The sequence below is a fragment of the Cervus canadensis genome, chromosome 9 (genome assembly GCF_019320065.1).
Source record: "Cervus canadensis isolate Bull #8, Minnesota chromosome 9, ASM1932006v1, whole genome shotgun sequence".
Classification (NCBI taxonomy): Eukaryota; Metazoa; Chordata; class Mammalia; order Artiodactyla; family Cervidae; genus Cervus; species Cervus canadensis.
This window is the reverse complement of record NC_057394.1, coordinates 15191924-15216247: the sequence shown is the minus strand read 5'-3', so window position 1 is coordinate 15216247 and position 24324 is coordinate 15191924. Positions and strand designations below refer to the sequence as shown.

At 43.5% G+C, this 24324-nt stretch overlaps 1 protein-coding gene across 2 annotated transcripts in view; it reads right to left on the bottom strand.

The window, feature by feature from the left end:
• The window catches only part of LOC122447477 (ATP-binding cassette sub-family C member 4-like), a 1659665-nt gene that overhangs the window by 491287 nt on the left and 1144054 nt on the right, over positions 1–24324 (bottom strand). The window contains exons 12-18 of one of the 2 annotated variants that reach the window (XM_043478130.1): positions 21976–22070; positions 21666–21752; positions 8588–8684; positions 5103–5300; positions 3621–3761; positions 2850–2887; positions 2050–2144 (exon numbers count right to left, since the gene is read on the bottom strand). The exons of the other annotated variant lie outside the window; for it this stretch is intronic. Coding sequence (XP_043334065.1) covers positions 2050–2144; positions 2850–2887; positions 3621–3761; positions 5103–5300; positions 8588–8684; positions 21666–21752; positions 21976–22070 — 751 coding nt within the window. The remainder of the gene's footprint in view (positions 1–2049; positions 2145–2849; positions 2888–3620; positions 3762–5102; positions 5301–8587; positions 8685–21665; positions 21753–21975; positions 22071–24324) is intronic. 2 annotated transcript variants of the gene reach the window in all.

Sequence of the window (24324 nt, the reverse complement as noted above, 5' to 3'; positions counted from 1 at the left end):
AGGTTGTACCCAAGAACTGCATTTTGGAGTCTTGTTGATTATGAGGGCTATTCCATTTCTTCTAAGCAATTCTTGCCCACAGTAGTAGACATAATGGTCATCTGAATTAAATTTACCCATTTCAGTCCATTTTAGTTCACTGATTCTTAAGATGTCTGTGTTTACTCTTACCATCTCCTGCTTGACCATGTCCAATTTACCTTGATTCATGGACCTAACATTCCAGGTTCCTGTGCAATACTGTTCTTTGTAGCATCAGATTGAGCATCGTTTCCACTTTGACCCAGCCACTTCATTCTGTCTGGAGGTATTAATAGTTGTCTTCTGCTCTTCCCCAGTAGCTTATTGGACACCTTCTGACCTGGGGGGCTAACGTTTTAGTGTCATATCTTTTGCCTTTTTATGCAGTTCATGGGTTTCTTATGACTACTACACTGGAGTGGTTTGCCATTCTCTCCTCCAGTGGATTACACTTTGTCAGAACTCTCCACTATGACCTGTCTGTCTTAGGTGGCCCTATATGGCATAGCTCATAGCTTCATTGAGTTGTGCAAGCCCCTTCGCCATGATAAGGCAGTGATCCATGAAGAGGCTAGATTCCATAGATACGCAGTAATACAAGTATTTTTTAATGTTTTTCTCTTTGTGACTTACTTTACTTTGTATGACAGACTCTAGGTCCATCCACATCTTGACAAATGACCCAATCTCATTCCCTTCTATGGATAAGTAATATTCCAGTGTACATGTGTCTTAGTTGCTCAATCATGTCCAACTCTTTGCAACCCCATGGACTGTAGTCTGCCAGGCTCCTCTGTCCATGGAATTCTCCAAGCATGAATACTGGAGTGGGTTGCCACTCCCTTATCCAGGGGTTCTTCCTGACCCAGGGATGAAACTCGGGTCTCCAGCATTGCAGGCAAATTCTTAACCATTTGAGCTACCCAGGGAGCCCCCTCCCCCGATCTAGTGTATGTATGTACCATAAATGAGATGAAAAGACAGCCCTGAGAATGGGAGAAAATAATTACAAAATAACTAATTGACCAGGGATTAATCTCCACAATATACAAACAGCTCATGCAGCTTAATATAAAAAAAAACCCAATCAAAAAATGGGCAAAGACCTATATAGACATTTCTGCAAAGAAGACATACAGATGGTCAAGAAGCACATGAAAAGATGCTCAATATCGTTATTTGAGAAATGCAGATCAAAACTATAATAAAGTACTACCTCACACCAGTCAGAATGGCCATCATCAAAAATTATACAAACAATAAATGCTATAGAAGTTATGGAAGAAGAGAACCTTCTTGCACTGTTAGTAGGAATGTAAATTTCTACTGTCACTGTGGAGAACAGTATGAAGGTTCCTTAAGAAATTGAAAATAGAACTACCATACAACCCAGCAATCCCACGACTGGGCATATACCCTGAGAAAACCATAATTCAAAAAGACACATGCACCCCAGTGTCCATATCAACGCTATTTACAAAAGCTAGGACATGGAAGCAACCTAAACGTACATCAACAGATGAATGGATAAAGAAAGCATTCTGTTAAAGACATCCTTTAAACAGTATGTAATGCTATGCTACACATATATCCTAAATACTCTTGCGAATAGAGAAAGTCATATTAATAGTTAATATTAGTCTGGCAAGCCAAATTTTGAATTAATCACACAGTTAGGGAGGAGATAGCAGTGTGATCTCAGGGTAAGAAAGAGAAGGAATCCTCATTCCAGACACTGGACTTCCCCTGCTTAGCTTCTCAAGTTATTAGTAAAGCTGATTTTCTCAATATGCAATCATGGTTTAACTACCAAAATCCAGTATGGAACAAGTTAAGAGTCTTCATTCAACCTTTTTCCTTCTAGTAGATATTTAAAATAATTATTCTAATTAATTCACAGAGTAAATGTGAATCAGATACTTAATCTATTAAGACATCACTAAATTACTCTGGAAGCCTTCTTGCTCATGCAGACTCATTGTAAGCACCTTAAACTCTGGTATTATAGAGCAAATGACTCAACTTTACCTGAATAAACTCTGAAGTACCAGTTCAGAATGTATACTACATCTTCATCTTCTTTTACATATCCCCCAAAATACAGGTCACTTTGTACATTTGCCCTATCGAACAGGAAATAAAAAACATTACACTATAGATATACATAAAATTTACACACATATCATAAAAAAAATTACCTCAATTCAAGAAATGTATATTATGCTGGAAAGTGTTTCCCAGCTTGAAAGGCCCTATGTGTATCTCCCTTTTAAAAATCTGAATTATGACTTGCAGTTTTCAAAATTATCTGTGAAGACAGACTAGGAAAATGAACTTATGATTGCCAAAGGGAAGGATAGTTAGAGAGTTTGGATGTTCATGCACAAACTGCTATATTTAAAACAGGGAACCAACAAGGACTTATTGTATAAGACATGGAACTCTGCTGAATGTTATGTGGCAGCCTGGATGGGAGGGAATTTTTTGGGAGAATGGATACATGTATACGTATGGCTGCATCCCTTCACTGTTCAAATGAAACTATCACAACATTGTTGATCAGCCATATCCCAGTACAATATTAAAAGTTCAAAAAAAGAAAAGAAAAATTATCTGTGAAGAAGCTGCTAAAGGGAGGGACATGGGGAGAGACCACAAGGGGATCACACACCACCCACATGAACTTTCATTTTTCTTCAGGGAAACTATGAGGGACAGAGGAGGAGGCTGAACTAGCCCCATCTCCCCCCCCGCCCCCCCCAACTCTGTGGGAAAGTGAGGTTCATGTAGATTTCACAGCACTTTGGGTCAGACCAGGAATCACTCACCAGAATGTAAGCCACCAGTCCTGCAGGGCGTAGGCGACCTGGAGCAGGAAACACAGTCACTCAGACACTGACGTCACCAGGATGGGGGAGGGGAAGGCTCCAGGACACAGAGACGGTCCTTCCGGCTCAGGTCTGCGCCAAACCCTCACCCCGATGACCACAGGCCAGGAGAGGGCATCTTACATGTTAATATCTTTAAAAGAAATCCCCTTTTCCCTATAAGACTTTGCTCCCCAAATATAATGTACTTCAATGCAAATCCAAGTGGACTGCAAAAGGCAGTAATAACAGTACAAATGTTGGGATGTTTCAAGGCAAAAGCTTGACAGGTATAGTGATGGTCAGTTCTGGGTGTCAGCTTGATTGGGCCAGTCTCCAGTGATTCAACTAAATACTCATCCAGATGTTGCTGTGAAGGTATTTTGAGGATGTGGTTCACATCCATCATCAGAACTTAAGTAGAGGAGGTCATTGTCAACACTGTGGTCACCTCATCCAGTCAATCAAAGGCCCTAAGAGCAAAACCTGAGGCTTCCTGGATGTGGAAGAAATTCAGTCTCAAGACATCAGGGTCAGCTCCTGCCTGAGGTTCCAGTCTGCAGGCCTGCCTTTCTGATTCCACATTCACCAAGCTAGGCCCACAACTGCATGAGCCAAGTCTTTGAGATAAATCTCTTAATACAAATATTTAAAAAGAATTATAAAATACAGTATAAATAGTATGTAAATATCAAGCTAAATGCAAAAACTAAAATAAATGCCCTTACGTACCTGAGCTGCAATGTTTACTAGAATAAGGAAGATGATGACAGGCCAGTCAGCACCAGCTGTGAAGTAATTCTTATAGGTCTTAAAACCAACTTTTCCTTCCAAATGGTCCTCCAGAGGTAGTGTAACCTGTATATTCTCAGTCTAGAAGGGACAAATGGCAGTGAGAGATGAAATTTTAAAAAATGAACCCCAAATTGCAAGAGTTCAACAATATCCTCCACTGCAAAGCTGTGGGAATCAGACACATCTCATATACTGGTAGGAGTACAGGATCGTCCATCTCCTGTGGAGAAGGGTGTGGGAATATCTGGCCAAACCACATATGTGTTTACCCCTGGACCCAGTCATCTCACTCATAGAAATCTATGAGAAATAATCAAACGTCACTCACATGAGGTTATTCACTGTTGGGGAGCTTTGCTTAAAATAGGACATGACTCTCAATACACAGACAACAAAATCAATTAATGTATATATGTAGAAACTTTCTCTAAAATAACACACAAATGATATGGAGCTAATGTATCCCTCGAGATCACTGTCATTCAATGATAGAAACATAAAACATACTTGGGCCTCAAAACACTAACCAAATACAGTAAAGTGAGTTCACAGAGAGTTAGAGTAAATATGAGTTTACATAGCACATTGCAAGCATATGATTTGAATCTATTTGTTCCTAAATTTCAGAAAGTGATTCCTGAGTTTAGAGAGTGAGTAACTAATCCAAATACTTATCGGAATCATTCCAGGCTCCTGGGTTGGGATATCAAGGAATATCTGTGTATATTTTTAAGGGAGATCTAGTGCATTTCTGTCTGGAGGACTTAGAATGCATTATAGAGTCACAGAAGCCTAGTGTGTCCTCGGCTCTTTCCTGGCCACTGGGATTCAAGGTCGATAAGATGTGGTTCTCAGTCTTGAAGGGCAAGAAAAGAGGATGGGAACTAACACCGAAGTGTCTACCATGCATCAGGTCCTTTGCACATGTTACCTCTGGCCTATCACAAACCATCTGACACCGAGGCAAGATAACACCATCAGTACATGCAGTGCTAGAACATTCCAACATAGAGGAAAAGTAGATGATTTAACATGACTCAGCACGACTCAGTCTAAGGGCATCTTCACATTAAGCCTCTGGATGCATAAGGGAAGCCGGAGGCCACCAACATGAGTAGGATGTAAATACGGTAAACTGAAGAGTTCTCAATTAGTGTTAGCCACATTCACTCAGAAATTCACAGCAGTGCACCCACTACTGATCTCCATAAGATCCTCCATCCTACACCCAAAGGGGAACCCCAAGCAGGCTTGCTCCCCTCATGCTCTTCTAACTCTACCAATTCCATGAAACAAGACTTTGGGAACCTTAAGGCCTACTTTGGGACAAATGAAGATGTCATGAGCAGAGCAGACTGAAGGTCCATGAGACCACCAAGAGCAAACAGACCCAGGCACACTGCAGGATGAGAAACTCACTTCTTGGTCTTCTGGAGCCGCATCTTTCAACGAGCGTCTGGGAGATTGGAGAGACTGAACCAAAGACTCAGAGATCACAAAGGGAATTCCTGGAACTGGAGATGGTTCAGACTGCTCATTCCCATGCTCAAAAAGGGAAAAAATATCTATCCCAGATTTCAGGAACTCAGAGTAAGTTCCTCTTTCCACCGTTATCCCCTAAAATAAAAAATTTGAGAGAAATTAATTTATATTTGATAATATTAAACCAACCTAAATACTAATCAAGAAAAGTTATCTTGTCTTAAATTATGATTTTTGAAAAAGAAAAAAAGATCCCTGGGTCTAGAATTCTTGTTGGGAAATCTAGTTCAGTCAATTCAGTACAGAACTGAGCATTGCATTCTCTGCCAAACCCTGTCCCTATGTTAGGTGCTGAGGGATATGAAAGAAATGTGTGCTCATGTGTCAAAAATGGAGGCCATTGACATGACTACCCTGGGCACTTAGGGAAGCAAGAAGTACAGAGGTTGGTGGGAAGATCAGTACAGTCTTTTATACAGGAATTGAGAGAAGCCACATGTGACAATTCCAGGAAAGAAATTTAAACTTAACCTAGAGGTGGGCACAATTATGCATACAGATAAGAGTCACTCATTAAATCTTCACTGACCACTGTCACTGTCATACTATCATGTGTCCGGCCGGGATAATAGGAACCAGCTCAGGACAGAAAACCCATGAGAGGCATCTCCATGGTCTACAACTGCCTCCACACACTCAGCAAGTTGCCAACTGAAAATTCAATATTCCACCTGATAAAGTAATTAAACAAGGAGACCATGAGGCTGGAGTGGCTCTAAAGCCTTGGCAGTCTGTGCCCACAAACCAAAACCTAAGCCAGAATCAATGCACTCAGATCCGAGAAAAAACTTAGGACAAACCCACAAGCAGCCAACTAGGCTTCTGCAAATCAGCAACTGCTTAAAATACAGCCAATCAAATCATTTTCTTTGTACGCATGTGACATATCCTTGCACAGTTTCTCTCCCTTACAAATTCATATAAAATAATGTCTGCAGATGTTTTACTCTTTTCTGACCCCATGAAACCAGACTCAGCTGATTCCCTCAGTAGCAAATAAAACATCAGGGGGAAAAAAATCCCAGGAAGCAAAACTTATCAAAAGAGAGCAGCTGTGGTTGAGACAGCTCAGGTGGAGGGAGGTGGCCCAGGACCCTCGATAGGACCCCTCTCACCCTCTCCCCTGAGGGCGTTCACTGGGAGAAATGCAGGGAAGCCTTTGGGTACCATCAGATACTGCAGAACTAGAAAATCATGCAGGATATGTTGTATCTTGTTCCACTTGGGAGGCAAAATTCACACACCTCTTTAAGTAAATCACCACTCACCATTTCAAATCTGTAACATGCACAATGAAATGACTGGTGGTACAAAGACAGCAATTTCACTCAACAGTCAAGCACTGACAATTCTGGGGGGATGAAGGGACAGCCATCCCCCATCTGCTGTGAATAGAGTGATGCCACAGTGAGGACGGACCCCAATTTATGCAGGGGTGCTCACCAGTGGACAAATAGTTGTTTTGTTAGTACTAAAATTGGGGGTAGTGTCCCCAAAAGGAAGCAATAAGGGGACCCCAAAACATCTAGAGAGAGGCAAATTATGTTACACTCCTGCCCACTGATCCTGTGCTCATAACACAGTCAACATTGGGGTTTACACACTAGAATTGCCCTCTCTGCACAAGAAATCAACTGCTCTTCAACTTGAAAAACCTTAGCCTCCCCCCATTCCTAGAGGAGTGAAGAAGGGCTGATACATGATACAAGAAGGGCTGCCTCTTCTAAAGAGGCAGGGGTTCTGTATCTTAATAATCTTTCTTAGAGCAGAAATTCATTTCAGAAGTCAGGGATCTGACCAAGGGCCTGTGGAGCAGTCAGGGGTTAACAATAAAGGTGCTGAGACCTAGAGGTAAATGAGCCAAAGAGTGAAGCATCAAACTACCTCTAAGTCTGAATACTTCTCACTACTCTCCACCCCACCCCCAGTCATGCTAGGAGTTATGGGTAGGATGGTGTCCCCTCCTCAAAAAGATGTGTTCAAACATGACACCTGGAAACATGACCTTATTTGCATACAGGGTCTTCCCAGACATAATCAAGTTAAGATGAGGTCATACAGAAGCAGGGTGACCTAAAGTCAGAAAGACTGATGTTGCTATGAGAATAGAAGAGACCTAGACAGACACGGGGACAACAGCCATGTGACATCAGAGGCAGAGACCACAGTGCTGCAGCTGGAAGCCAATGAACACCAAGGAAGGCCAGTGAACACCAGAGGCTGGAAGGAAGGATTCTCCCCTGGAGCCTTCAGGGAGAGCACGGCCCTGCCAACACCTGGATTTGGGACTTGTAGCCTCCAGAGAGGGAGACGATAAACTCCTGCTGTCACCCAGCTTGCAATACTGTGTTTACGGAAGCTCTAGAAACTGATACGCTAGCCTGAGCCCACACTTCTGTCTCCTCAGCTTTACTACGACTCCTAACTGCTTCTGTTGTCACCCCTCAAGTGACCATCAGAGGACTCTCTTAACTCCCACATCAGACCACATCCCTCCTCTGCTCTAGACCATCCAAGACTTCCATCCCACTTTCGGTCCCCTGACCATTGCTCGGAGACCAGCTCCCTCCCGTCCCCCTGCTCACTCTCCTCAGACACGCTGGTCTTCCTGCAGTTCTTCCAACCTGCCAGGTCAGCTCCTTCCTTAGGACCCCCTGCCTCAGACCCCCTCCCCCAGGTGACTGTGGCCCCCACCTTCATGTCACTCAGATCCTGTGAGGCAGTAGCTCCTCAGAGAGGCCAGGATGTCACCTTCTTTGTCACATCCTCCCCATAAGAACAGCAGCCCCGTGAAGGCAGGGCCTTGTCCTCCTGCCGCACAGGCTCCCACGCGTATCAGGCACATAGAGACCTGGGCAGGGAGACCAGCAACTAGAGACACCAGCAGAGTCGGCATCTCTGACCCGGGTGCTCGGCTACCCAACCTCGCTTCTGGTGTTAACGGTAGATGCTCTTTTGGCAAACTATTTATGACAATCACCTGGATACCAACAGATCTTAGAATCTCTAATTTCTAAGCGATACACTTTGACTTAAGTCATGAAAAAGGAAAGTAAAAAGTTCTAAATAAAACTGTAACATTACCCTTAACAAATTTCATTAGAATAGTGATGATTCAATAACCCTCTGGTTGCATTTTTATACACTTTATGGTTTATATGGCTCAGAGTGTAATAGTGACATTTTTACAGGGCTTTAGGCTCATCCTCCAAGTCATGAACACCAGCTCTGAGAAGAAGAGGGCAAAAAACCGAGGGAGAAAAGGGCATTTACCATGAACCCAGGAGAGTGACCTGCCGGGAGATCTGTCCTTCAACACACCTGAGTACTAGCAACTCCACAGATTTCTAGAAATTACTTACATCTTTCAATATCAGAATCTGACTTGCATCTTTTAGGTACTGCAACTGATGAGTGACTAAGATTGTGATCTTCTCCTTCAAGCCCTGACAAACACACCTACAAATGTAAAAGGTACAGAATGCAAAAGCACATTAATGGAATGCCTCAAACTGAAAACTTATATTTTGAGAACAGTGAGACAAAGACCACACAGCAGTGAAAGATCTTTAGTTTAAATTCCAAATCAATACTAAAAATTAAATAAACATAAATCAATTATTCCAACTAGGTTCTTAAATTTATCAGCAGCAAATTTGAATCTAGTGCTATAAAAAATTCTTAAAACCTGTCTAGTGAAGGAGGCAAAAACAGCTAAGTTTTTCCCTCTAAAACTCAGCTTAACAGTTATTTACATGTTTTATAAAGGAAAACAACTGAGTAATACTGAGATTTCAAAACTTGACTAAACTAAAACACTATTTTATCGCTATTCAGGAATGGGAGAAGAGGGATCCATGTCATTTAAAAATGTGTACATACTTAGACAGCTTTCTAGGTGATTATTTATAATTAATGATGTAAATATTCAAAACAAAAAATTAATAAATTCTTGGTAATCTTTGCCAGAGTGCATTTGCTAGACACTTGTTCCCAAAGAACACTAGATAGAAACTGAATGCCAGAGTGGCCTCTATCAGTCACTACAACATTCCCAGTTCCATCCAGGAAGCAAGTCTTCTTTCATTTGGAGTGAACATCTTCCAAATATGAAAGTAAAAGAACAGAATCCAAATAGCCCAAATCACAGTGGAAATGACCCAATGGCTCAGAGCACCCACCAGTTCTCTTAATCAAGACACCCCTCACTGCTGCTGCTGCTAAGTCGCTTCAGTCGTGTCCGACTCTGTGCAACCCCACAGAAAGCAGCCCACCAGGCTCCCCTGTCCCTGGGATTCTCCAGGCAAGAACATTGCAGTGGGTTGCCATTTCCTTCTCCAATGCATGGAAGTGAAAAGGGAAAGTGAAGTCGCTTAGTCGTGTCTGACTCTTAGCGACCCCATGGACCACAGCCCACCAGGCTCCCCTATCCATGGGATTTTTCAAGCAAGAGTACTGGAGTGGGTTGCCATTGCCTTCTCCAACACCCCTTACTATTCAACCTTAAATTGCTTTCACAGTAAACAACAACAACAACAAAACTACTCCTATATTTCAAATGTAGACCCCTAGGAACTCAGCCCCAGTGTCATCCCACAGGGTCCACAACCCCTCCAGGGAAGCAAGCGGGTGAGCCTGAGGCCCCGGTGACCACAGACAGGGCTCCAGGCAGGTACTCTGGGAGCCCGAGGCCCTTGCAGAGCAAATCTCAGGAACCTGGGCCAGAGCTCAGCCTGTGAGTGAGTCAGATGGAGCGTCTGGAGGCAGCAGGCTGCAGCTCAGTCCCTCTCACAAGCCTGACGACATCAGAAAAGTGACTAAACCTCAGTTTCTTCATCTCAGAACATCAATGACAACTCATCCATGTGTTCTGAGAAATCAAACCACCAATCTACTCAGCAAATGTCAGCTTTCTTTTCCACTCCTCCCTAACCACAAGCAGTCATGTGCTTTGGACTCAGGTCAGAAAACTCTTAAGGGGACACTCTGGACTCTGAGTCTGTGATCAGAAAAAAAGACCCTGGGATGTAAACACATATACCATCCCTTCGCTAAGTCCGAAAGGATTCATTTTTACGTTTTGACATGTGTTAGCTCAGTGTTCATACCTAAGTTTCTTGACTAACACCTTTTTAAACTTAGTACTAAAAACTTAGTACTAAAACAGAATTTTTTCTCCTTAATTCACAACTGCCTGCCAATAATCCCTAAAGGTGGATGTTAATCAAATCTAATGGGGTAGTGCATCCAAGATGAACCAACCCAAAAGTTTTAAGATGTTTTCTTCCTACCATCCCATCACAGATGAAATAATACAAATAATTACAATGAAGATCAGTTAATGACTTTGAATTTTTCCTAAATGATGTTTTTATCCAAATCACTAGAAAAATATACTATTTTCCAAGTTTTCAAAGATTTCCAAGTCATGCCATAGAAATGACTGACTCAGCAACCAGTTGTATAACAGTTATTCTAATATAGAGGCTGTGTTAATTCTATAATCGCACATATAATCCTATATGGCAACCCACTCCAATACTCTTGCCTGGAAAATCCCATGGACGGAGGGGCCTGATAGGCTACAGTCCATGGGGTCGCGAAGAGTCGGACATGACTGAGCAACTTCACTTCACTCCAAGGTCTCTATTAAGAGGGGACACATCCCATGGTGGAGGCAATATGAGTAAGACAAAGGCCCCACCTCCATTCATTCAATCAGCAGAGGTTTGCTGAGGAGCCAGGCACTGTCCTAAGTGCTGAGGATCCACCCACAGGTCAGGATAGAAGACAATACTCTGCACCGTGTAGAGGACACACTGAACAACTATAGAAAATGCGCTATTGGGCTGTGACCTGTGCTCTGAAGGAAAAATAAGGGCAGCTGCTGTCTTAGATGTGGAGACATGGGAGCCCTGAGACTATCTGGGGAAACATCCTGGAAGAAGGCACAGCAGGCGCAGGGGTCCTGGGACAGAACATGCAGAATGGAGACGCCTTCCTGCATTCATAGTTTATGGTTGGCAGGTGGTGGTGGTGGTTTAGTGGCTAAGTCATGTCCGACTCTTGCAACCCCATGGACTGTAGCCCACCAGGCTCCTCTGTCCATGAGATTTTCCAGGCAAGAATACTGGAGAGGGTTGCCATTTCCTTCTCCAGGGGATCTTCCCGACCCAGGAATCGAACCCAGGTCTCCTGCATTGCAGGCAGATTCTTTCCCAGCTGAGCTACAATGGGTGGCAGGGGGACTGATAAATGATTAAGGGCACCCACTGAGGGCTGTGGGAAGACAGAGGGCATTGGTGCCCCCTGGAGGAGTAGGTGGGAATGGCAGGTCCCGTCTTCCATCTTCCTTCTTAGTCCTGGCACACTGCTCCCTGGCTCTGGGAAGAGGGACCCTGTGTATGGACAGACAGGGTATGAAAGGATCCCCACAGAGCCAGCACAGCTGGATACTGAGTGGGTGTGGGGACGAACTGGAAAGGCTGATGGGGAGCAGACGGCAAGGCAGCCTGTATGTTTGAGGACCTGGAGCTGCTTTGTGAATGTGGTGGCGGCGGAGTAGTGGTGGGGGTGTTGGGGGGGAGGTGTCCGTGAAGTGCTGGAGGTGGGTGAGCTGTGTAGACAGGAGGGTGAGCTGTGTAGACAGGAGGGTGAGCTGTTTAGACGCAGCGTGAGAGTCTGATCAGGACAGACCCCAAGATCTGATGACGCAGGAGGCAGGGGTCTGGTGATGTGGGGCTCAACCAGATGGGATCCATGGCTGGACACAGATGAGGCTGCATCAGTTCACGTAAGGCCCTCACCTTCTGTAGGTGATAGAATCCACTATGTTCACAGCATAAAGCTGTAAAAGTCATGAACCTCAATGGCCTTGGATATAAATTCATTGTCAGGGAGCATTTAACAGAAGTCTTCCTGTGTGCTATTTTGGATCTGTCAGGAAACCTTTGGCTCCTATTAATTCCTGAATATTCAGGAATTAAGAGGAGAGGCACACCTTTCCTGGGCTGGGGAATCCAGGCATTTCCTTTCTTAGTTTCTCATTATGGTGATAAGTACCCTCTTCTCTCTTTAATAGGGATCGCCTTGTGTTTTGTAAGTCTGGAATTTTAATCTTTATCTTTACTGAGAATAACTACCTTGTAAGACAGTATATATGCCCACACCATGTTGATTAAAACACCTTTGCTCCATCAGAGCTTTGGTCCCCGTGTCTTTCTTTCTTTCTCTTCCTCTCTTTCTCTTTATCTCTCTATTTCTGGCTGATTCTCTGGAAAGCGAAAGCCGGCTGCATAACCCAGGGAATATTAGCCTCTTTTCTTCTTTCACTTTCTCATCGTCGACTCTGGGCCGCCAGGTTCCAGTCCATTAAAGGACCAACAAGTGGTACCCAGAAACAGGGACTCTGGTACATGTGGCAAGATTCGGACGGACACAGGTCAATCGCTAGAAAGCCCCCTCACTTTTCTACTTTACTTCAGCACTTATTTAAAGTTCATGGATTTTCGGTTTCACTCCAGGGAATAGAGGCTTGCCTTCAGACAGTGGTTGAATGTAACCCTTGGTTCCCTAATGAAGGTAGTTTCTATACATTTCTGGCCCCTATGGGCCCTCATTGAAGCTGTGATTCTGCCATTTCAAGGTAATTCTAGCCCTCCTGATATTCGGCAACAGGCAGAACACTTATTACATGGATGTGAATTAGACGATGATACTTTACAAAAGGCCCAATTAGAACAACATAAGATACTTCAAGATTTTCCTACCAACGCTGCTCTGGTTGCTCCAAGCGCTCCTCCCCTGCCAGCAGGCATAAATCCCAAAGTTTCTCCCTTGATAGAACCTAATGATTTTGGCAACAACTCCCTTAAGACACCTTTTAACATTAAAACTGACACCACCTTTCTGAATAAGAATAATCTACCCGCTTGGTGACAGAGGCTCTCTGAATTGTTGGCTTTGCAATCACAAGTCTCTGAAGCTGATGGTTTTTCTGCCTTTCCAGTTTTAAGAAATGCTGACACTCAAGGGCAGATAATACTTCAATATGAAGGTATTAACTTTTTTCACATGCAACAAATGAAAAAGGCTGTAACTATGTATGGCCCACATTCACCTTTTACTAGAGAGATTCTAAATGCTATGGCATCTTCTATTGGAACCTTTATTCCCTGATTGGCGAATTTTAATAAAAGCTCTCCTTAAACCAGGAAAGTATCTTCTATGGACAAGGTGGTTTCAAGATATAGCCAGAGCTCATGCTAATAAAAATGCTCAAGCTGGCGCTCCCCGAAATCAAATTACTTTTGGAATGTTAACTGGCACAGGACAATTTGATACCATAGTAGCTCAAATACAATGCCCTCCTTTCTTGCATGATCAATTAAAAAGTGGCCCTTGAAGCTTGGGATCTAATTCCTCCTCAAGGGGAGCCTACAGGTAGCTACATTAAAATATTGCAGGGACCTAAAGAAACATATGCTGATTTCTTAGCTAGATTAGAAACTGCTATTTCCTGTACAGTAATTGGAGAAGAAGCTAAAAGGCAACCAGAGAAATTACTTGCTTATGAAAATGCAAATCAGGAATGTCAAAAGGCTACAGCCCCAACTCGTGATATAGGGACTATTTTTGATTATTTGAAGGCTTGTCGCAATATAGGATCAGAAACTCAAAAGATGAAAATGCTAGCTAAAACAATGGTTGCTGCCTTAAGAAAAGGAAAATAAAGGATGCTTTACATGTGGCGATAAGAACCATTTAAAAAGGGACTTCTCGAAGAAAGTTAACAAAAAACCTCTAAAAGTCTGCCCCTGCTGCCATAGAGGAATGCACTGGGCCAGAGAGTTTAAATCTAAATTTGATATTGAAGGGAAATCTATTCTGGGAAACTCCAAGAAGGAGAGCCCCCCCCCAGGTCCCCTTCAACAAAAACCAAGGGCAAATTCCATCTTTTCCCTCAAACCCTCAACATCCGGCAATGCTGCTGTCGATATACCTGACTTTCTCCTTTACCCTCAAGCAGTCCCCTCTAGAATACCTACTGGACTTTTTGGGCCCCTGCCCCCACAAACCTTCGGTCTTTCACTTGGCCAATCTAATTTGACTTAACAGGCAGGAAGACCAGGGGTTTCCAAATGTAGAAAATAGGGGGCAAGTGTCAGACATTTTTATCTCTCTTAAGTGGCAGGAGGAAACAAACTAGTGATATTTCTTCTTTTTTTTTCCTTCTCTATACAAATTTTAAAAGAGGTTTCTCTTAAAATTCTGTGTTGCCATAAGGACACCTGGTTCCACCCAAACTTAACTCTTCTCAAACCTTGAGCTAACAGTTGCATTTTTCTTATGGAAATGTTTGTCTTAGAGTATGTTAATGAACTATGTATTTACCCCAGACTCTGTCTTTAAGTCGGTTCCGCCTAAGGCTCAAAACCTACTTGACAAATCAGTATGTTTTACTCATGCAAATGTTCTCTTAAGCTATGTTAACGAAACTGTATTTGCTTGAAAACCTGCCTTTCTTCAAGATTCATGTCAATCATTTTGTGGCCCCGGACAACTCACCAGGTGTCAAGGTTATCTCAAAATGCATGTTGTGGGTGAGGGGCCTGGTGCTATTCTCTTCAGTTTTGAGACATTTCCTTTCTCTAATTAAGCAGATTGCTGGTAGTTATATGACACCTGGCTAAAGACTAGCAGGGGGGTACTCTTTCTGCCCTCTTCTGATGCCTATGTCAGAGGCTTTCTCTATCTCCTTTATACTTTAATAAAACTTTATTACATATAAATCTCAATTTGAGAACACATTACAAACTTCTACTGGTTTCCAATTAGCTTTTCTAAAATATTTTGGAGAAATATCATTTCATTATCCTTCTGGTAAGCTGTGGAATTTCTTCAAAAACACTGAATTTATTATTTCTCACATTTCTTTTATATAGATGGGACTAAAAATGCCAAAGCTTCATTCTGGTCTCTTAAAAAATAGAAAGTCTTTTACACTAAATTCCATTCTGCTCAACAAAATGAATTATATGCTCTTATTCAAGTTATTTGCCTACATCCTTACCCCATCAATATAGTCTCTGATTCTATATATTCAGTTTTTACATTAAAAAATATAGAAACCTCCACCATAAACTCCTAGTTCTATTAAAACAGACAATGGCCCTGCCTATATTTCTAGACACTTTAAACAATTTTTACAATCTTTTTCTATTAAACATATTACAGGTATTCCTTATAATCCACAGACACAAGACATAGTCTAATGAACACATCACACACTAAAGTTACAAATAAAAAAAAAATTAAAGAAGGGGGACATTACTGTCTTCCTTATCTAAAGCAGACTTTACTAGATTCCAACATAACATATTTTCTAAACCTATAACTATTGTTAATAGAGCTTTATTTGTTTTAAATTTTTTAAACCTACCACAGGGAAACATTTTAACAAGAGCAGGAAGACATTTCGAGGAACTGAAGGACACTTCTCCTCCTCTGCCCATTTGGTACCAAGATGGGTTCAATAATCAATAGAAATCTGGGAAATTAATCTTACAGGGAAAGGGATATACTTGTATTTCCCCAGATGGATCCAACAAACTTTTTCCTTGGAAAATTCGACCCAAGGGGGCCCCTGACATTCAAAATGGAGACGAAACAAGAAGAACCCCAGGAAGAAGAAATTCCAATATGGGCCATGGTGGCTCTAAAGATCTCCAGAAAGCACCGCCATCGGCGGCATCAACCCTATGACCTCCCCTCTTGGGGACAAATAAAAACCTTTATTAATCAAGTTAAAAATCTGATTTCTCAACAGGGAATGCCTCAGAGTCCTGAAAATCTTCTTAATGCTATGCTCTGTTGGCCTGCGCGACCCCTGCTCAGGCCAGGTTAACTAACTTACTTACCCAACCTCCCTTTATTACAGGTCATAAAATGCATGGAGAAAAGACCAAGACCCATCAACCAATGACTGCACCCATATGTCCCCTCCCTGGAACCCTCACACCCAGGGGAAGAGGGAAAACTAATTAACATTTCTTTAGGCTGTGAAGTCCTTCCATTGCCTGGGCCCTGGAAAATTATGCATAAACCTCAGCCGACAAACTTGGGCTTCCACCCTGCCTCCAAAAGAAGACTTTCGAACATTGCTGCCGTTTTTTCTGTCTGTAAACCAAGTTTACTAATGAAACTTTAGGGAAAGAGTTAGGGAAAGAACAAAAAACATTATGTAAAAGGTTACTGGAGAAGGAAATGGCAACCCACTCCAGTGTTCTTGCTTGGAGAATCCCAGGATGGGGGAGCCTGGTGGGCTGCCCTCTATGAGGTTGCACAGAGTCGGACACGACTGAAGTGACTTAGCAGCAGCAGCAGCAGTATATCATGAATGCTTTCTCCTGAAAAATATGTGGCTAACTAATAATATCCCATCACATTTTCTTTTGTAAAAGCAAAGAACACTGTGCTTCTGGAAATAAAATTTGAGCAATGAGCAAAAAAAAAAAAAAGGTTACTAACACCACATTGAAACATTACCATGACAAAGGACTTCTTGGATGGCTTGACAGTGGAATGACATCCCCCCCTCCTTCAAATTGTCCTAGATAAACAAATTGAGCCTAAACAATGGGCATCAGGAAACTTGCTGCCAGCACCGAAGAACTTGAAACTTGGACTAGACATTTCACAGAGACCAGTCGTGGTCATAGTAACTATTTCTTTCGCTATAATCAGTCATATTTTATACAGGCCTGTGTCCCACTTCCTTTTGTTATGGCCATAGGAAATTTACAATTTAATAAGACTTTACATTCTGTAACTTGTATTAATTGCCAATTTTGTGTTACTCTTGTTCAATTCAATCATAGTACCTACAACTGAGAACAAATCAAATTTCATTTACACGATAATGACTCTCTGAATGTACAATTACTGCGAAAGAAAATCTTTGAAACTTTTTCTAAATGTCTGCCCTCTTCCACTAACTTGGAAACTTTAGCTGAACAAATTATCTGGGCTAGACCCACGAGGATGGTTTCAAAGTATTATCCACAGCATCGGGTCTGGAACTGTAACTTTGGTGATTGTCTTGATAATTGTATTTGTTGTTTATCATCGCCTTTCTATAAGGTTGGTTAATACTAACCAAACTCATTTGGTCAGGACCTTTTTTTCGTACAAATATAATAAAATAGGGGGAATTGTCAGGAAGCATTTAACAAGAGTCTTCCTGTGTGCTATTTTGGATCTGTCAGGAAACCTTTGGCTCCTATTAATTCCTGAATATTCAGGAATTAAGAGGAGAGACACACCTTTCCAGGGCTGGGGAATCCAGGCATTTCCTTTCTTAGTTTCTCATTATGGTGATAAGTACCCTCTTCTCTCTTTAATAGAGAGAACTCTTTGTGTTTTGTAAATCTGGAATTTTAATCTTTATCTTTGCTGAGAATAACTACCTTGTAAGACAGTATATATGCCCATGCCATGTTGATTAAAACACCTTTGCTCCATCAGAGCTTTGGTCCTCGTGTCTTTCTTTCTTTCTCTTCCTCTCTTTTGCTTTATCTCTCTATTTCCCTGGAATGCAAAAGCTGGCTATGTAACCCAGGGAATATTAGCCTCTTTGCTTCTTTCACTTTCTCATCGTCGACTCCGGACCGCCAGGTTCTGGTCCATTAAAGGACAACAGTTCATGACTGAAGGAAACTGTTAACAGCAAGTAGATGTGTGAGTCATTCATTTATAATACAAAACCCTCCCCATGACTAAGCTTCCACACGACCACCATATCTCACAGCATATTGTTCCATCAGATTCTCTGACTTGAGAACACTCTCCAGTTGCTGCTAAGTGGTTTCCTAAATTGCTTTCACGCTTTCTGCTTTAAGTTTCCCTAGAGAATGTGGTTCTGATTACAAACAACAGTCTTAAGCTTGCTTCTATCAAGTATATATCCAAAGTGGTATACTCAAAATATTTGAGAGGATTTTATAAATATCTCCAGTGTTTGAAAAAGAACTCAGGAGAACTTCTGCAATCAGTACACTGTACTTGGCACCAAAATGCCTTGCTCTCCCTTCCCTGTGACATGGATGCAATGACCAGCAGAATCTGTTCCTGCCCTGAGGGAGAACTTGTGCAGACGCTCAAAAGATGGGGTAACACACATTTGTGAGCTCAGGATGGGGTGCTCGGAACAAGGAGACTGAGATACTCATGATGCCAGGAGGATGGAGGTGGGGAATCCCTATCACAGCACGAGCTCCTGTCACTGAACTCATGACAAGACACAAGGCACTTCTCTAAGGGAAAACTCATCAAGCCATGAACAGGAGAGGCTGGGAAAGAGGGATCAGATCAGAGCTGGAGACCATGCCATATGTCATCTGCCCTGTTCTCTCTTGTTCTCAAAGATTCTGTGCTGCTATTCAGGTTTGTATGTGTGTTACAGTATACCTAACATGAAATTTACTATTTCTGCCGTTTTAAGCATATAACTCAGTGGCATTAAGTACATTCACACTGATGTACAGCCATCACCACCATCCATCTCCACAACTCTTTTATCACCCCAACACTAAGCATGTTCTATACAAGGACAGGTTCCACCAAAGTCTAACAACACCCGCTCAGTGGACGTGGAATCCCAGCTCCTAGCCAGTTCCTAGTGTCCAGAGCCCAGAGCTAATCACAGGCCTCCCTCTCACATTTGCTGACTCTGCTGAAGTCTCTACTTTGCTATTCTGGACTTGGTGTAAACCAATCATGTCCCCTCAGATTCACATGTGGTCACCTGAGTCATCAGTACCTTAGAATTTGGTGTCATGGACTTTAAAGAGGTAATCATTACCCTTAATTATACTGGATCTAATCTAATCTGACTGGTATGCTTAGATGAAGAGACTAAGATACAAGGACAGAGACACAAGCATGTAAATCAATGACATTAGAACACACCCCCTCACCATGCACAAAAATAATCTCAAAATGGCTTAAATACTTAATCATAAGACGTGACACCGTAAAACTCCCAGTAGAGATTACAGGCAAAACATCCTCTGACATAAATTATACCAATGTTTTCTTAGGTCAGTCTCCTAAGGCAACAGACATATAAGCAAAAATATACAAATAGGGGCTTCCCTGGTAGCTCAGTGGCAAAGAATCCACCTACCCGGGCAGGAGACACAGAATCCCTCCCTGGTCCAGAAGAGCCCACAGGCACAAAGCACCTCAGCCCCTGCAGCACAACTACTGCGCCTGCGCTCTGGAGCCCAGGAACCTCAGCTACTGAGCCCGAGCGCCACAGAGCCGGGCTCTGCAACCAGAGGGGCCGTCGCCGTGAGAAGCCCACACACCACAGAGCCAAGCTCTGCAACCAGAGGAGCCGCCGCCGTGAGAAGCCCACGCGCCACAATAGAGAGCAGCCCCTGCCCGCTGCAACTAGAGAAAACCCCGGCGGTGTGGGGACACAGCAAGGGGGATGCGGTCAGAAGCCAAGGAGAGAGGTCTCAGGAGAAACCAAACCACCCACACCTTGAATCTGTAGCCTCAAGAACTGTGAGAAAATTAATTTCTATTCTTTGAGCACCCCCATCTGTGACAACTTGCTACAGACTGAATGTTTTTCTCCTCAAAAGTCATACATTGAGACCTAATCCCCACTGTGCTGGTATTAGGAAGTGTGGCCATCGGGAGGGACCAGGTCATGAGGGTGGAGCTGCAAGAATGGGATTAGTGTCTTTATAAAAGGGACCCACACGGCTCCTCACCTTTGCCACCACGTGAGGACACAGGAATCGGACCCTCACCAGACTGACTCTTTCAGCACCCTGACTTGGACTTTCCCAGCCTCCAGAACCTTGAGAGATAAACTTCTGTTATTTCTAAGCCACCCAGCTCTGGTCTGTGAGAGCAGCCTGGATGGACACAGTCCTAGAAACTATCATAGGACCTGACAGAATTTCCAAACAGCTTCTCTCTGCTGCACATCCCGCCTCCTCCAGGCGAGGACGTGCCTGCTGTTCTCCTCACAGCCCTGCTTCCTCCACACCTGATTTTCTACTCTTGCTTCAGCAAAGGACTGGGTCCTCTTCTCAGCCTCCATGCACCTGGCCAGCCTGCAGGCCCCAGGTCACTGCCTGCCCAGCCCCAGGCACAGTGAGCTTTCCAACTTCAGTGAAAGCCTCCAGCTGACACTTCCACTTTACTTTCAGCACTTACTATCCTGTATTAAAACACTCTAAACCCTGACTCTGCTGTGCTTTCCCCCAAGCATCTGTCTTAACAAACTCCACGTAAAGACACGTTCCTCAGAAGCAAGAATGAGAGCTGGGCATCCTCCTCTCCCTTATTCTGCCTAGTGTGGGTCCTTCTCTCCTGGCTCACCGTCCTCCTTGTAAACTAAGAGGTTTTGTGCAGTAAGGCATTGATCTCAATGCACACAGCACAATGTTTTTAAGTGCAGGGTGTTTATTACCCTGTTGCACTTAAAGTGCAGCTGGAAGGCTCATTGGCTTTAATGAAGTGAACAACAGCAAGCGACCTGACCCTGGAGGAGATGTGGAGGCTGTTTTAGGAAAAAAACAAGTTCGCAAGGCTTTCAGAAAGGCCAGATTAGACTCCATAAGAGGCCTCAGTCAGTGTGTGTTAGGACACATTATACACAGAAAAGAATCAGAGTTGTTCTACTTTAATCATTGTATAGCCAATCAGGAGCCACTGACAAGTTCTACATTTTAAAAACAGGAATGAAAGTCAAGACTTAAGCCAGATTATAGGTGACAGTACATTGTAGGTCTAAGTATTAATTCTAGTAAGCATCCATGAAATAATATGAAATTATTGAAATCACACTCACATGTGCAATAAATGATTCTCAAATTCTAGACTTTATTAAGTCTAGACTTAATAAAGATTTTATTTCCAAAGTGATAGAATAACAAGCATAAACCAACAGGGATTTTCCATGGAAGCCCTATGTCAGTACCGAAAACTTCGCTTCTAACATGCCTTAAGCAAATGATGGAGGAAAAAAACTGGCAGCCAAGTACCAGGTTATAGAGTCTCACTCTCTGATTTAAATACCCTACATTATCTTTCTTATTCCTGGGGTCTGGATCCACCTGAAGTGTCTGGTAATCAACTGCAAGTAGCAGGAGGAAAACTGCCAGCTATTTGTCACTCCCTAAAGCATGGACCCCACTGGCCCCCACACACTGGAAGCACCTGTATTTTCCTGTCCTGACCTCATCATGAGGCAAGATTTCTCTAAGATGGATCTTCTGTGGAGGGAAGAGAGGGGAGGGAGGGACACCAGGGAAGAGGGAGCTGAGTCTCCTGGAGCACAAAGACCTTCCTGAGCTCTCTTTCCTCATCTCTACAGGGCTCTTGGAAAGAAGAAATGATAGAAAACACGAGCAAACTCACTGTTCGAACAAGTGCCTGCTGACTATCGCATCCACTGCGCTGAGCGGATCGTCCAGGAGGTAGATGTCTGCGTCCTGATAGACGGCTCTAGAAAACGTAGAGAGACATCAGGAGAGGACACTTCACACTCCCTGGGTCTCCTCTCTGGGTCATGATGGTGTGCAACAACTTCATGTTCCTACTACAAGCCCATGGAAAGGGCCAAGACCTTGCTTCACACAGACCCACCTGGTGAGTGGGGTCTGTGTGCTGACGTCCACTAGGAGCCGCGGGGGAGGAGGGGCAGGATGGCAACTGAAACCCCATTTACCTGGCGAGGCTGACCCGGGCTTTCTGTCCTTCACTCAGCGGGGTTCCTCTTTCTCCTATCTCAGTTAGATCTCCTTCCTCCAAAAGCTGTAAATCCTATACAGGTAGAAAAGGGAAAAAGACATAAATTGTGTTCTACTACCATCTTACACTTTTAGCATTAGTTCCTCATACAAGTATTTGATTAACGTGAATAGATGCTCAGCTGCTAAGTCATATTCAACTCTTTGTAACCCCATGGACTAGGGCTTGTCAGGCTCCTCTGTCCCTGGGATTCCCCAGGCAACAACACTGGAGTGGTTTGCTATTTCCTCCTCCAGGAGACCTTCCTGACCCAGGGATCGAATCCGTGTCTCCTGTGTCTCCTGCACTGGCAGGTGGATTCTTTCCCACCGAGCAACCTGGGAAGCCAGAGCAGTGGATATAAGTCAGAGGAACTGAACTGTGACCTTGATCATTAAAAAAAAAAAAAAATCCTCTCAGTGCTTTTTATTTGTTTTCATTCTGTAGTTTTTCACAGCATCTATGCATTTGACCATTTTAACAGATATTTACGGAGGACCTACTGTATGACAGGCATTGCTCTGGGCACAATGAACTCAGTTGTGAAGAAACAAAGCTCCTAGGGTTTCTTTCCATGATGGGAGATAGACGATATGGAAAATTAACCTGAGCACAAGGACTGAGGACAGGAAGGAAAAGCAAGCCGGCTCAGGGGGGTGGAGAGTGAAGGAGGGAAGTGAGTCCACACTGGGGTCGGAGGGCTCTGCTCAGAGGGGGTGTGAGCAGATCTGGGGTGGGGAGGGGCTCAGGCAGACTTGGAGAGGCTGCTCCTCACAGAGGGAAGGGCGGGTGCAGGGGCCCCGGGAGATGCCCATGGGGGTCAGGACAATGAGGCAGGAGAGCAGAGCCCAGTAAGAATGAGAGGAGTGAGGGCGGAGACAGAGCAGGAAGAGCCTGGGGTCACTCCAGTAACAGGAGGAGGGGGAGGACAGACCTGTTTGAGGTGTTAAGGAAATCACTCCTGTGCTTTACAGAAAAAGATAGTAAATGGGGAAGGGTGAGCATGAATACAAGTAAGGAGGTTACTGGAATAATCGAGGTGAGAGATGATGGTGGTCAGGACCAGAGTGAGAGCAGTGGGAATGGAAAGATGGGGTTACATTCCAGGCACATGTTGAAGGTGGAATCTGAAAGATCTGCTGATGGGATGGGTGTGGGTTGTAAGAGAAGAGGAGACTGTGGTGTTTGGGGTGAGGAAGGCGAAGGGCAGGGTCTCCATTTACTGAGCTGGGGAAGATGGTGGTTGAAGGTTTAGGAGACTTCGCTTGTGGACAAACTGAGATGACCTCTCGGTGATGTCACGGTGCAGCTGGACAGGCAAGTGTGAAGGTCTGTGCTAGAGATACAGGTATGAGAGCCGGTGGCCCAGGCTGGCAAAGGCACAGGACTTGTTTTTATCAAGGAAAGAGTGTCTCTTAAAAAGATATTTTGCTGATTTCTGGCTCAGCTTCCCACTTTCAGAGAAGGGATAGCACCTGACCGAAGTCTTCACAGTGATACTTAAAGTGAGTGGTAGACAAAGTCTGTACAAGAAATGGGAGCAGAAAGAGCAAGCTGGGCAGGAAAATCAAAAGGAAAGAAACAGTGTGCTCAAAGGACACCCAGCAGATCAGATGGACTAAGTAGATGCTTGTCTGTGAAAGTAGGAAAAACTCAAAGTTAAGAAGGAAATAAAGTTGTAACTTGAGGATGTGGAAATCAATCAAAAGTTATGTTTTAATATTATTTAAGAAGCAAATAGACAAATCAGCCTATTTTCCCCAGCGTACTATGGGGTAAAAGAAGAATAGATGACAAGAACATTCCCAAAATGATGAGATAATCAGGCTTAAGTAGTTGCTCAGTCACTCAGTTGTGTCTGACTCTTTGTGATTCCATGGAACGCAACACTCCAGGCTTCCTTGTCCTTTACCATCTCCTGGAGCTTGTTCAAACTCACATCCACTGAGTCGGTGATGCCATCTAACCATCTCATCCTCTGTCATCCCCTTCTCCTGCCTTCAAACTTTTTCAGCATCAGGGTCTTCTGTAATGAGTCAGTTCTTCGCATCAGGTGGTCAAAGTATCAGAGCTTCAGCATCAGTCCTTCCAATGAATATTCAGGTTGGATTTCCTTTAGGATTGACAGGTTTGATCTCGTTGCAGTCCAAGGGACTCTTGAGAGTCTTCTCCAACACCACAGTTCAAACGCATCTATTCTTCTGCACTCAGCTTTCTTTATTGTCCAACTCTCACATCCATACATGACTACTAGAAAAACCACAGCTTTGACTATATGGTCCTTTGT